Source organism: Parus major, chromosome 4 (assembly GCF_001522545.3).
Source record: "Parus major isolate Abel chromosome 4, Parus_major1.1, whole genome shotgun sequence".
Lineage (NCBI taxonomy): Eukaryota > Metazoa > Chordata > Aves > Passeriformes > Paridae > Parus > Parus major.
The window spans coordinates 37,785,873-37,800,770 of NC_031771.1; the positions used below are offsets into that span (position 1 = coordinate 37,785,873).

Sequence of the window (14,898 nt, forward strand, 5' to 3'; positions counted from 1 at the left end):
GATATGCTGAAGTCAACAGAATTTGTGTGCAGGTCTATTGCATGGTCCATTATTCATTACTAACTTTTTCCAGACTGGTCTCTAACAATGGGAGCTGGTTTTGTGCAGAGAAATTGGGTAGAAAACTGTGAGATATCTGAAATGCCTCTTTAATCTGTAAACACTATCTTGGTCTACCAAAATGAAGATTGAAAAAAACGGAGGTATAAAGTACTTCTAAGCTCTGGGGAAATGTGGGTTAACTGCTACACTCTTGTACAGTTTTCCTCTCCCTTGAATTTAGAATTACATCATCTTTTTGGTCCTTTCTCTTTGGTGCTGGATACAACGAATGGCCTTTCCTACTCAGAGACTATTGAAGACAGCTCCTAGAGCACAGACTGCTCTGAAACACAAGAAGCAGGACAATACCACTAATGAGAATCAAAATCCTTAATGCTTATGGTCGCATCATGAATAAGAACACATCTTTAGCACACTGAAGAAATGACAGGACCATGCAGGATGCACAGACTCCTGGTGAAGATCACCCCTCATCATCTGACCGGCCCTTGAATAAAGCCCTTGAAGTCATATTATTCTAGAGCTGCTATTTCATCCTTTGGTATATTCTGCAATTGGAATACTGTACTGTACTGTGTTTTGCAAGAACACCTTGCAAAAATGCACTAACTTACTTTTCTGGTGTAGACCGTTGGCGCATACGATGTGGTGGTACCGGTGGTGGCACGTGGGGTGGCAAAGGGGACGAGACCTTAAAGGCATCGGAGCTACTGTCAGAAGCGCTTTTGGACAGTGGTCTGTACGTCTGTGTCTTTGCAGCTGGGTGTGCCTGAGCAGAGAAGGATGGACTGTAGCTACCTAATACGACACAAAATCAGAAACAGTTGTAACATGAGAGTAAGTCTTAAAAAACCACGACATGGAATGCCACAAGAACCCACAGTAACTCAATAAAGCGGCAAGATTACAAAAATGTGAAAATGAGTTTTAAAAGTACATTGCTGCATATTATGTAGCTCATCAGAGAACTTCTTATATATTTTTACACAAAATTACAAACACACAGATAAAGTGCAGTACAGTTAAAAGAAATTAATTTGATGGAGAAGTTAATGGGTGTATAAATCCATCACATCTGTTAATGACAGCCTGTAATTAATCTCCAGGCTCATCCTGTTGCTCAGTCGTTCCATGTTCAGAAGCTTGAGAAGAGGCAGGAAACACACCTTTTTTCATTGTTTTAATAGCTAGTTGGTTTGTGATGATGAGGCAATAGCCTATCTTGAAGAGGATCACAAGGGTACAAAGAGATGCCAAACCACTGACCCACAACAAATCTTCTGAACAGCACAGAAAAAGGCATGATTGAGAGCATGTTTAATGCACCAAAAACTGAAATAAAAAAATTCTGAATGGCATTTTTGCAGAAGGCACTGTGGCCTTTTTTGCACATAGTCTATTCATGCTTTCATTTTTTCTTTTTTTTTTGAAATAATTTTACCATATGGGTCTAATCTTCTTAAGACATGATAATTATATATCTTAGATAAATATGCCTTTTCTTGTGTCTAAATAACGTTAACATGAATGCCTATAGCAAAAATGGCCAAGTTTGAAAAACCATCAGTTTTATTAGGCATTCTTGCTGCATATTTTTAAAGTGTATTCAGTACATTCTTTTTATCTTTCCATGTCAGTAATTAGTATTTTCATTTTCACACAGTAGTTCCCTTTCCATTTCTATAAGGAAAGGCTGAGTTACTAACAATCACTAGTGAAAATAAATGCAATGTAATCAAGTCACCACAGTGCTAAGTATATCCCTCTACAGTAAGAGGTCCACAGCTGCAATTAATTTCTGTAGTAAGAATGAAACCAAAATTAAACTTGTTTCATTTGGGGGAAAAAGGCACGAACAACTGAGATCAAACAAGACAATAAAGTGTGTCTACAAGCTTTATAAAAGCGAGCGTGAAGAGTTAACTACACCATTACTTGCTGACATTAACAAAAGCGTCATTTTGAACATGGAACAAGTCCTACCAGTATTGTATGCATATGCAGTATTATACAAGTCTGTGTCGTCATCTACAAAAAGAAATGCATGTGTTACAGTAGTGCCATACATGCCAGTTCATCACAGAAACCGAGCTTTGTTTTTGCAAATACAAATAGCAGACTGATAGGCAATCAAGCACTGTATTTCTTTTCCTTGTCTCATAGGTGCTTTTGGATGACTCCATCTTCCCATTATACTTAGGCTGTATTTACCATCGTACATCTATATTGTATTGTATCTTCTGGTCACATCACTCACATTGCATACTTAATAAATTAGCACTGAACTGCAAATTACTTTTTGTCTGTTCTTTTCCCCTCCCCAAGCTTGATTCCTTCCTTTTGTCAGCTTTTCTCTGCTACAGACTGTTAAGTTGTTGTTCCTATCACGAATCCAGTATATCTACTATGTGACTAGTGCTCAAAATAGAGCTTGTAAGCCAGTATTCTGCTGCCTACATTTCTTATTCTCCCACTAACATTCTGTGTGACCATACTGAATGTTAGCTCTACCTCAGATGAATAAAGTCTCCTTCCTTCTGGAGGTGCAATGAGAATAATTTCCATTTATACAGTTTCCTGACATCCTTGGGGCAAATCATAAAGGACATTAAAGCCAGAAATGTCACCAATGCTCTGTTTCAGCAAAACCAAGTAAGATATTCTATGACAACAATGAAATTTAAGCACAGAATTTATCCTTAAACCTGCCTGTTTACTAGCCCACACTGTTCTAACAGCTGAGTTCTCCAAAAGAAAGGCAGTACAGATGGTAGAAGATTTGCAGTAGACAATTTCTCATCCCTCAAACTGGACATGAGGAGACAAAGATAAGAACATACTCACCAGGCTTATGAACCATATGGATTTGCTTGAACATTGTCTTGTACCAATCCTTTGGCCTGTCAACTGTCTAGAAAAATATAGTTTTGACAATTAATGACAAAATAAAAATACCCATGTGTATAGATGGGATCAGACATTTAATGTTATTCTGGACAGAAATATTATATGTTATTACTTAGTTATTGTAATAATTTTCATGTATTTTGAATGTATTTATGCATCCCTGTAACAAATTCTGGAAGACACTGAAGACTGAGTCAGTCTTGGATTCTGATCTTGGGAGGGTGTAATGGTTCAGAACATAGGAATTATTGTGAGATCAACAGTTCATCATCTTAGTGCCCCATATCTGACAATGATGAATGCTAGATTCTTCACAGGAAAACAGGAACACCTCAGCAGTTATGATTACAAGCATGTAAGAAGAGCTTCTTTGGACCTCCTGGAAATTTCCAGCTTAAAATACTTTCAAAATGTAATTGTTAAATAATGCAGAAAAACTTTGTAATATTACTGAGGAAAGAACTAGGACCACACTATATTTCAGAGTTAATGTCTGGATTGTAAACAAAGAGTATTCTTTTAACCAGTTTTAAAAGCCCTTTTTGGATAACTTTATTTTAACTTATTCAGTAATCACTCATTAAATTATCCTTATTTTTGCAAACTAAGTAATCCCAAGGCTCCCAAACTCTGCTCATATCGACACCTTTTTTGTGCTTCTTTTATCTCTTACCCTTCTGAATTTTCTCTTTTGCTGCAATTTTCTTTGAGGTAGGATGATATTATTTCAGAAAATTATTAACACAAAGGCAAACATGTTTTCAGTATTATCCTTAGGTGCTAATATTTTACTTGTCCCACAGTAGTCAGAAAACCAGAAGTTCTAATGCAAAGAATCATGGAATCATAGAATGGCCTGGGTTGAAAGGGACCTTAAAGATAATCAAGCTCTAACATCTCTCCCATGGACAAGGACAACTTTCACTAGGCCAGGTCTCTTGGAGCTCTATCCAGAGTGGCCTTGAACACCTCCAGGGATGGGGCATTCACAGCTTCTCTGGGCAACCAAAAAACCCACCATATTAAACCTCATGGTACACAGGGAAAATTCAAGGGCCCCCTCTTGGAGTGATTATCTTGCACCAGCTAATACCAAATCTGCAATCACTTTGCTTACTCCTCTTTACCACAAAAAGAAAAAATCTACAAATTTTTCCCTACAGACTACTAGACAGATTTGTGTTGTTCACCACACACTGCCATCTTTACTAAATCACACCTTTGCCATGATTACTTGTTATCTGTACATAAGGGACCAGGCAGAAATGCTACTGTATTCTGAGGACTCATATTGACTTCTCATAAAATTGTTACTAAATAATATTGCAGCAATGTTTAAAATAAGAGCTGACAGTCAGTTTAAGAACTTGGGGATCCCCTGGGTAAGAAAACAATTAAATAGAGTTATTCTTTTTACCTAGGCCTGCTTGCAAGACAGAGATAAAGGAGATTCACTTTTGTCTTAAGATAAGATAGGTCCCTTCCCCCACCTACCAATACTGCTGAGTTCTGCCAAGTGTAAGTTATTCAGAAGCAGATTTGAGTAATTTTAATATTGTTTCCTAAAAGGTATTAAATATCCATACTACTGGGACTCTGGTTAGAATAATTTAGCTGGACTTGAAACAAGTATGTTGTTTCGTGCTCCAGGGTCATATATACCCAAAAATTTACAATTTCAGGAGGTCTGGGGGAATTCACACTAGCAGGGCATAACCTCCCTGCTCCTCCTCATTTCCCACAGCAACAGTCACATGATATTGCAACTGCCTTTCTGATGGTATTGAACCAAGAAGAGTTTTCCAACAAGTGGTAGGTGAACACATTGCAAATAATGCATAAATACTACTGCTACCTCCCTGTTGTTTGTCAAGCATTGCCTGGTCCTCCACAAAGTCAAAGGAGGCTCCCACATAGAGCTCAGGTATGGAGAAGCTCCCACTTGAGTAGAGAAGAATGTTTCCCAACATCTTTCTGGACATTTGAATGTTTCTTTCTCTCATCATTTCCCCAGCAAACCCTTCCTAGTGGTTTCAAGCCTCAGCTAATAACTTGGCTTTAAGTTATAAACCAATAGGATTAAGAAATAGAATACTCAAAATATTAATTTTGAAATACATTTTATCAATTTATACTCACTAATCCCACACACCAACATTGTTTGAGGAATTAACAGTATTCACAATGCATGAAGCCATTCAGATGCCATCCTGCTTTGCATACATTATAGCTGATGCACTTAAACGTTGGAACATGGTATCATTGTATGTGAAAAAAAATCCAATCAGCCAAATAGCACGTAAAGGACATAAGAAGTAACTGCAGTTGCTTAGGAGAGTCCATAATCACTGCAGTATTGTAATCATCCACAAGGAAGTATGCAATTAAAGGAGGCCTCTCTGACCCAGAGATTAGCTCAGCTGGTGGGAACAGGGTGCTAATAATACTTGGATCCCCATATGGGCCATTCACTTAAGAGTTGGACTTGATGATCCTTGTGGGTCCCTTCCAACTCTGGAATATTCTGCCACTTTTAGTGGACCTCTGGCTTTTTGGCTTTTATTATTATTTTTTTTTGAGTGAAATATTACATCACTAAGTATGGAAAAGAAACCTAGAAGGACTTGATTTTTTTTTTTTTTTTTCATTTTTACTAAGTAGAGGTCTTTTCAGTCTACAGATTAATTTTGATCATTAGAAATAAAGCAATCATTTTGGATAGACTAAAACAGTGCAATTTTATTGCTTTTCATGAATCTGGCTTTTCCTTTCCCAGGTCCCCGTCGGTGGTAAATGGTGCTATATTTGACTGAACGCTTTTCTGAGTGAACAACATTTTACCCTCTCTTTTTTAGAGAGTTCATTTTTAGTGACTTGGAATTTGACCATCTTTGGGGCAGGGCTTGGCACAAAGGCAGAACTTAACAACAATCTGAATTTTCAGACTTGCGTTTCCCAGAACTAGAAGGAGCTAAAGTGGCATAGAAAGAACCTGTTAACGTGGGATGGGGGGTCTGAGTGAATAAAAAGCTTTGTATGAGTCCTTCCCTTCTCAGAAGCCTGAGAGAGATTGGGTTAGCAGGAATAGAAAGAAAACATCTTTCTGTTTTCCTTCAATAAACAGAGGTGATCTGAGAGTAAAGACAGATTTGGAGGAGACAATCACATTCTGCAAAGCCTCTTTACCCCTGAGAAGCATGCAAAATCTGGAACACAGATACTCCTCAGCTCTGAGTGACATGCTAGACTTTGAGCAGCACAGCATTTTGGAACACAGTCCAATTACCCCTGAATCCTCATTTACTGCTTTTTTGATAGACTGTTGCCATTTTTGGAAGACTAAGAAACTTCTAAACTTTACAGGCAATGATAAATTGAACTAATTTGAAAACTTCTCTCTTCAGATGGACTAAGGATGAACTTTCTGGGAGAAGATTCCTATTTGGATTGCTCACTGACCTTGGAGAAGGGGCAGGTGATATACTCTACCTTCTACTGTTATTGGAAAATGCAATTTTAGCACTTTTGCAACGTGCAGCATATTTGAGTCTTTTGCTGACAACTATACCAACTTTGTTCTTGCTCAGCTGGGGTACACAGGGCTCAAATATACTTGCACCCACTTATAAATTAATCTCAAATAAGTATCTTGAAAACAATTTTACTACCAGCTATGTCTTAAGGAAGCAGAATAAGGATGCAAAATGGCACATCAGAGACACTCTTACACATACACACACTAGCATAAAGTTTTAACTTATATCTCATCGTGAGAATTATTTCTATAATACTAAGATTACAGGGTGTAAGATTTCTTGAGATTGAAACACAACAAAAAACAGAGCAAAACCATCAAGAAAATGTCCTAATTCAAACAGAATTACATTTTAGGAGAAAATCTGAACGCCTCAGATCATACAACCTGAAAGTTAAATATAGTTTGGCAGATTGCCAGCTTCATTATGCACACTTAAGGGGGATTTCTGTTATAATCTTATATAACTGATATGCACCCTATTAGAACAATCTGCTACTAAAAAAGCACAAAACCAATTACTATATCCAATATAAAGCAAAGGGACTACTTACTAAAAAAGAGGACAGGAACCTAGAGCATTGCTGCAAATAAATGTCTTAATTTTTAAGAGATTCTGATTGTATTACTTTTTATGTCAAAAATAAAGCAAGAAATCCCAGAGTTTCTCCCCCATTCTTATAAAAACTGTCCCCATCTTACCACTTATCCTGATTTTTTCCTATTGATTTTTTCCATTAATTCCTGGTTTCCCCTCTATTTTTTCAGTCTCTTGAAGCAATTCTTGGCAATACAACATAGCCCCATATGTCAGTATTGGCAGACAGGATATATCCAACAGCTGCTACATCCCTGCACCTCACTAGGACTTCACCTGCAGTGGCTCTGCCGCTTTCATCCTGGCTCCCGCTCTTCTCACTTTCTCCGTCCAGCACAGCAGCTCTTCTCTGGCTGGGAAGGCCAGTAAGTGCTGCCTTTACAGACCTAGTGCAGCTGCCTCTGTGCTCTCTGGAGCAGCCAGAAGAGGCTGCCCTGACAGCAGAGTGGAAAGAATGCTTCAGCATAGTGAAAACAAAACTCTTCAGTTTGACATCCTGGGACCACTCAAGCAGTGACCAGCGGCAGATGATCAAAACTGGGCTGGTCACAATGAAAGGGCTCCCCAGCTATTCGCTTACGTGTCACTCAAGGGCACAACCATTATTTACTGCACTGCCACAAAAATGCTACTCCCTTAGACTGCCATCAGAACAGAACTATGCATTTCTACACTACCCTGATGACATGAGAACGCTGCCCCAAGAAATGCAGAGGTGTAAGATTTTTACATGTATGCACACACAGACATATACACGAATATTTGCACGCACACACACACACACACGTATATATGCAGTAGGAATAAACTTTATTTCAGAGATAAACCAAATGCAATTACCGTGCATCTCCAAAAGGCAAGAACTACAAGAGACACAAGAAAGACACAAAATTTTGGCTACTTCTAATTAAAACTAGAAACATGAGGTTGCCCAATTATGCTCCCATCAGCATTCTCCTTTTCGTCAACACACAATATTATATTCACAAGGCCGCTGATTACGCACGCTCTATTCCAAATTATATAAGAGTAGAAGAATGTGAAAAACCCATTACCAACAATCAGTTCATTGTATGAGTTCATACACAGATTTCCCAGAATTTCCTACCGTTCTAATTGCTGTAGGGATTCCAGATTCATCTACCGGGCCAATCCCTGCATAATGTGGAGCTTTAATTACTGTAATTTTTTTTTCTTCTTCTGAGGATCTACAGATTGGTATTGTACTGGTGGTGGTGGTGCTGCCAACATTCTGAACATGCTGTGAGTATGTCTCTGTGGACTCTGTAAAGATAACATGACAGAAAATTGTGTAATGACACAGTAATCATACTTGGCAGTTAAAACACACTTCCCTATTTCACTACACTGTACAAAGGCTGACAATCTTAATCATATACATATACATTATTTTAAAGAAATATCTTAACTAGGGATTTGCCCTACTTAATGCTACATTACCAGAATTATAAACTTATTTAAGGACCAGACAAGCTATTGAAGTCAGAATTAGAGTAGAAGTACTTTTTCACAATGCCTTGCTCAATAAAAAGAGGAAAAACTCCACAAACATAGCAAAATCTATTGAGAAAGGGGCATCAGCCTTTCTCCTATAAATCAAACTTTTGCACCTTTTCTACCCATTCCTTGGAAACCAGTGACATAATTTCAAAACTTGCACCCACTTGCAAGTCTAGCAAACTAGAGAAAATTGCTGTTCTGTAAGCACAGCAAACAGCCTTGCATAAAAACTTATGTCATATATGCCAAGAAACATGAAGTGTTGATGCATGAATATTTATAAGAAAAAATTTCTAACATATAGTGTTCTTCCCTTAACATCTGTTGATCTGTTTATATGACTCCACTTATAATCCATAAAAATGGTTTTTGGTAACCTGGCACCTGCAGAACAACCTGATGATCCACCTACAGTAACTCAGGTGAAGTGTGTAAGCTGCTACTGTTTTCTAGTGACTTGCAATATTTCTATCCTTCCCCCTCAAATCTTCCTTTATAAATAATGAAATTAATACATCACCATTTCCTTCTAAGATGCAGACTATTTTACTTAACACAAAACACCTCAGTGCTGGATGAAAATTTTTATTTCTGCAGACAATACACTCTTTCCTGTATAAAGGAAAAAGAGCCCTACTCCTTCAGCAGCAGGTTTCAGTAAATTAGTGGGCTGTTATTACAAAGCATCTATTTTGCAAGTGCAGGTACAGTGAGACAGTTCCACTGCAGGATAAATGAGTGCAGGGAGCGAAAATATATGTTTTAACACTAATGGTGACAATTACAATTGACTTTCATGTGGCATGAACATCCAGTGATTATTCTGAAGAAAAATAGGAGTTGTAATATGAGCCTGCAAAAGGAGCTCCAGTGACTGAAAGCTCTAATTTTGAGTATTTCTGCTCACTCCCATTGCAGTGCAGGATTTGGCATGGCTGTTTCAGCTGTTTACTCAAGTCTGAAGTCCTGTAAATAATTCAGTGCTACACATATATGGCGAGGGGCAACTCTGTGTGGCAAATGTCTGAATATTTGGAACTTTTTCCCAAAATGCACGATGTTAAATTTAGAAAACATTTTGGATTTGATCCTTCATTCTTCATAGACCTCAAACTGAGGCCACCAGGGGGATTTCTACATGAGTAAAGAGAATTAAATCAGGCTGTTACTGTGGAACACTGAACTTCAGCATCATACAAGAGTGAAAGTCATGGGAAAATACATATTTTAGGTATATCCAAACCGGTATTGATAGATCTTTAGATCACCAAGCTGGAAGCAATCAAAGAACCTAGAATTCTGGGATGTGGAGTAATCCATGTATACAGGTTTTGTACTTATCATTATGATGACAGCAGCATTTGTCTAGGATGTTTCAGAGCAAGAATTGTTGCCTAATTTCCTTGCAAGCACAACAAAAATATAAACTGAGCGACCACATTCAAGTTACTTTGCATGTATAATCTTTTCTAAATATGCACTACACTGGTGGAAAAAGCAGCAAGTAAATTATTCTCTTGGCAAAACCGGATTATACTGGCAAAGAGCCTAAGGCTGATAGTATTTGGTTTGTGTTTAATTTTTAAATTAAAGATGCCCTAAAAAAATACATGAACAAATTTTAGATTGATATGGCTTTAGGTTTTTAAAAGCCCAGAGCCTCTCCCTTTGTTGACAGTATTTCTGCTGAAGAATTACAGAAGTTGTAGGGAGGAGCAAAGTACAAAGTGAGACCTTGGTTTCTTAAGGCAAAATCTGAAAGGGCTGGACAGGTTGAGCTATTTTGATAGACGCCCTTTCCTTGGTAAAGCCAGTAGAAAATTGGCTCACACACCTAGGTTATAAAACTTAATAGTAACTCCAGTTTGGGATCCCTACTGTACCTAACAATAAATGCTATTATTATTTTTTTCATTTACTTCCAAGGTAGATGAACAGACAATACCTTCATTATGGGTGTGGAGCACTATGAAATTGTTTGCAGTCTTTGCCACATGTATCAAAATATGTTGTGTAATGTATAAAGCAAACATTCTGTGTGAGGCTTACCCATCATCCTGCCATGCTGCATGATAACAATGTTGGAATTGAGTGAAGCTGGTGGAGGGTAAGCTGAAGAAGGGGAAAAAGGCCTTTGAAAGTGACTCACTGGGCTGGCAGCAGTGCCAGAATTCCCATTCACTGTGATCTGAGCCTGAGAGAGACAAAACAATATCCCATTAAACTACACACAAAGCTCTCCGACTGCTGTCCCAAAGAAAGAGCGATGCAAGACTGTCATCCACACAGCAATTACCAGTTGTCAGGTACACAGCCATAATGGCATCTGCATTCACTGAAACACAAAACTTATCACCAAGGGAGCAGAGCGTGTTCCTTATATTCCTTGTACCTCCCCTCCTCTCTCCTTGCGTGTGCTGTCTGTGACGCCTGCTGTCATGGGAAGGTGACAGAGAGATCACGGTCAGGGCAATGAAGATGGCACAAACAAGGTCTGCAGATGTCTGACAGCGATATAAAATGAAGATGGCAGTAAAAGCTCCCAACACTGTGTGACAAAGGCTGTCTGCCACAGATCCCTCACACCAAGAGACATATTCCCTTAGTGCACATGCTCAAGCACTGTGGATATTAGTGGGAACTTCTGTGCAGACTGAAAGGAAAAATCTCATTAGGACTAGCTGAAAAGAGTGACAAAAATTTCTTTAAAAAATGAAAGCCAGCTGGAGTGACTGTGGGATGCTGATATGTAATCTATCACAATAAAAATAAATAGCACCAATTAAAAAACCAACAACCCACAACCATAAAATGACAGAACAAAATCAAAAATGGGAGAGCTAAGCAAACTGGAAATTAAGCAGCCAGACCTAAAGCCATTTAGGTTTTAGTCACTAGAGGTACTGCACAAGAGGAAACTATCTGCCCCCAGCTTTAGAATCCCTGCACTGTGGCTGTATCACTTTCATGGTGAGTACTGAAAGAAGCAGAACTGAGATACTGAGAAAGCACTGAATGAAAGAAAAGGATAGTGACTATTTCAGCAGAAAAGCAAGGCAAGCTCTCTGCAATATCTCCTTTAATGCACAACTGTTCTTTAAATCTGAACTAGAACTACAAACTTTGCTCAATTTTATATAAAAAATGAAATAAAACATTCTGCAGATGTAAATAAGAGACCACCTGAAACAGCAAAGCATAAATAAAACCAAATTAAAATGCATACTATTTTTATAGGTAAAAATTAAATTATTCATGACCTTCTGTATGCATTTGTACTTTGGAGATTACTGAATTGATTTGAAATTTTTAACATCTTGGTCTCCCATAGCTAAGAAAGAAAAACAATTTCTGGGTCCTATGCAGACATCACATAAACTTCTAGATGCACTCAGGGGCTTCTCATTTTGTGGACGCCTGTTTTCAGAAGTGAGCTGAAATGCTTCTGTTGTGGTGATGTCTCCAGAGAAAGTGTTGTGTTTAAATGTCTCCTCTCTTTGGTAAACTCTAGAACCAAAATTAGGTTGGCTTTTCCTACGTGATCCTCTCCTTCAAAAAGAAACCAGGTTCAGAGATGTAAGACTAGAAAAGCTACACAGCTCAAAGACAGCATTTCAAGAAGTATAAAGGCATGTTTTCAGATAAGGTTTCAAAACGAGGCCAGTCATCTCTCCTCTACTTCAGGTGTTCACCCATTCTCTTTTCCTACATATTGTCTTTGTGGGAAAGCTTGTTTCTAGGGAAGGCAGAGCCTTATACCTTCTTACTCATTTACTATGGCTTTTGTTTTGCTGACAAGAACTGGTGTGAGTTCTCTGCAGACTGGAAAGATACTCCTGTGAATTTCTGCAATAAACATTTGAGATTTTCCTGAGAAGGACTTCACCAAATAGCTCAGTTAGATGGTAAGACACTTATACTAAGTAGTATAAAATATAATGAAAACAGGACCCACACAAATAGTTTAAGGACATCAGTCATAAATGTATGTGTGGCATGTTCATATATGACTTTTTGGGTTTGCTTCTGAAGGTCTTAGGGAGAATCTCAGCTCAGCTGTAATTTCTTAGTTTCTAATGATTTTCTCCTTGAGGAAAGTGTCTGTGGAGGTGGCTGTTTCATTTGTTCATCTGATGCATCTTGCATGGCTTACAGGGTTAACTATAAAAGACAGTTTTATAAAGTTTCAAAGGCCTTTTTTTCCCTTGGAATCATTAGGTAGTTACTGATATTTCAATCTGAGAATGTGACACTTTAGGTCCAGGCGACAGAGTTTATTCTCAGATTTTACAAGGAAGTGATATCCTTTAAGATGCCTATTCATGAATTAGACATGTTGCTTTCCTAGGTCATCTTTGTGGGAAAAGAAGACAATATGGGAAAAAAGCCCATTCAATCAAAATGAACCTATTTTCCAATTTACTGGGAAAATAATTTTTCATGATGTTCCTTTACCTAGCAGCCTCTATTAATTTTTTTTTCTCCAGTATACTTAACCTGTCCTCCACTGCAAGTAGAGCCACCTACTTCTGCAGCCAGATAATCAAGATGTTGTAAAAATTCCTTTGAGGTATCAGGTTTAAAATTCTCTAATTTGCCTGAGCATCAGAAAGAGCTGCTCTCAGGATTTCTGAATCAGGACAGAAGAAGGCATCCATCTGGGACCGGAGCTGCTTTCTGACTTTCTCTCTGCTGAGACAGGGAGAAGAGTTATGGATGTCTGAGCAGTCCTTTGCAAGAATGCTGCACAGCACACACCTGACCTCAAGACACTGAAATACATTAAAATACCCAGAATCAACTGAAGCTCAAGACAGTCATGGAACTCGGGAAAAAGCAAAAATCTAGTGTGTACTTCCATTTCCAAGTTTCCAATAGTTTCCACAATTTCAAACTACTTAAAATGAAACACACCCCCCTCAAATTATTTTATAGGGAAAATGTTCATAGCTGAAATACAATCAGAAAAAAACAGTTTCCAAAACCAGCTGTTCTCTAATTTTAACTCCAATTCTAAGCATAAGCCCAAATAAGAATTGCAACTCTCATACTTTAGGTTTTCAAAGATACTGTAATGTGCGATTAAAGGTAAAGAAAATTGACCACAGCTTTACCTTTAGGTCTGCCTTTTGCCTCAAATATTTATCAGTTTTGCTTACTCAGCTCTTGCTGATGCTGATGCTTCTTCTTAGAATTAGTTTTACAACTTTTTTGTCTAGTCTCATTAAGTCCCTCAAAAATAAACAAACATGCCCAATATGGACTTTAAAGCATGGTTATATCTTACGCAGGTAGAGCGGTGGATGGCCCAATCCTATATTACTTTTATCCCAGTGTTTTTCACTGACAAAATCAACAGCAATCTGAGAATGAAGATCATTCCAGGATTAGAACCACTAACAACACGTGCACCACCAGCTTCCCCATCATTTTGTCATTTCATGGATGCATTTTTAGCCATCTGGCCCTTCTCTGCAGAGAGTGGGAGATGATGACTTTTCTATACTGCAGAGCTGGCTTTTGCCAGCAGTTTAATTTCTGTGGGGCTCTTAGGACTCCTTGGGGACTTTCGTCCTTAGGTGAGTGTCTCTTCATTTTGCTTTGTTCATTAGTGATGAACAAACGTTACGCTCATCCCTGCCATGTCTAAAAGAGAAAGTGGTGGTCTTGACTATTACATAGCCTTCTACTGGGACACTAGCCCAAAAATAGGAAAGAAAGACTAACTGTTCACTTTAGCTTGAAAAAAATGGTGCCCAAAGAAAACAAATACAGTTAGCTGACAATTTTAGAAGTAGGGTATAAGAAAATAGAAACATTCCATGCTTCCCATAGCTAGCAAATGGTCAGGTAGTGACTCTGTCTGACCAGTCTATACTGATTATGGTATCTCTGGCTACAAGTACTGTGTTGTATGCAGATTCACAGTAATGATTCTTTAAAAAAACCCCAAAACTTTCCTAGCTGTGTGACAGAAGTTAAAAATTAAAGCTTTTACATGCCCGCTATTAATATTATTTTTTAGCAGCATCCAGAGCAATGACAGCCAATCATTGTCTTTCCAAGGTGACTATGAGCAAGGCTGGACTCAAAATACCTTTTATAAATTATACACAAAACTTAAAAAATATATATAGAGTTTGTTTTTTTCAGGCTTGAAAATTACTGTATGCTAAAGTATTTGTATAAAGTTAGAAGACTCCTGTGACCCAGTAAAACTTTGGATTCAGAACATCTCTCTGTTTTGCAATTCAGCAATGAATTGCTCAATTTA

The 14,898-nt window shown here is 38.1% G+C and overlaps 1 protein-coding gene across 20 annotated transcripts in view; it reads right to left on the reverse strand.

Moving 5' to 3' along the window:
* Window positions 1-14,898, reverse strand: part of SORBS2 (sorbin and SH3 domain containing 2) — a 202,260-nt gene that overhangs the window by 43,996 nt on the left and 143,366 nt on the right. For 17 of the 20 annotated variants that reach the window (XM_033513982.1, XM_033513986.1, XM_033513987.1 and 14 more), the window contains 5 exons: window positions 10,674-10,818; window positions 8,212-8,387; window positions 2,908-2,974; window positions 2,047-2,091; window positions 678-861 (listed from right to left, as the gene is read on the reverse strand). In XM_033513982.1, the coding sequence (XP_033369873.1) occupies window positions 678-861; window positions 2,047-2,091; window positions 2,908-2,974; window positions 8,212-8,387; window positions 10,674-10,818 (617 nt within the window). The remainder of the gene's footprint in view (window positions 1-677; window positions 862-2,046; window positions 2,092-2,907; window positions 2,975-8,211; window positions 8,388-10,673; window positions 10,819-14,898) is intronic. The other 3 variants (XM_015624059.1, XM_015624055.1, XM_033513990.1) reach the window with 1 other exon arrangement.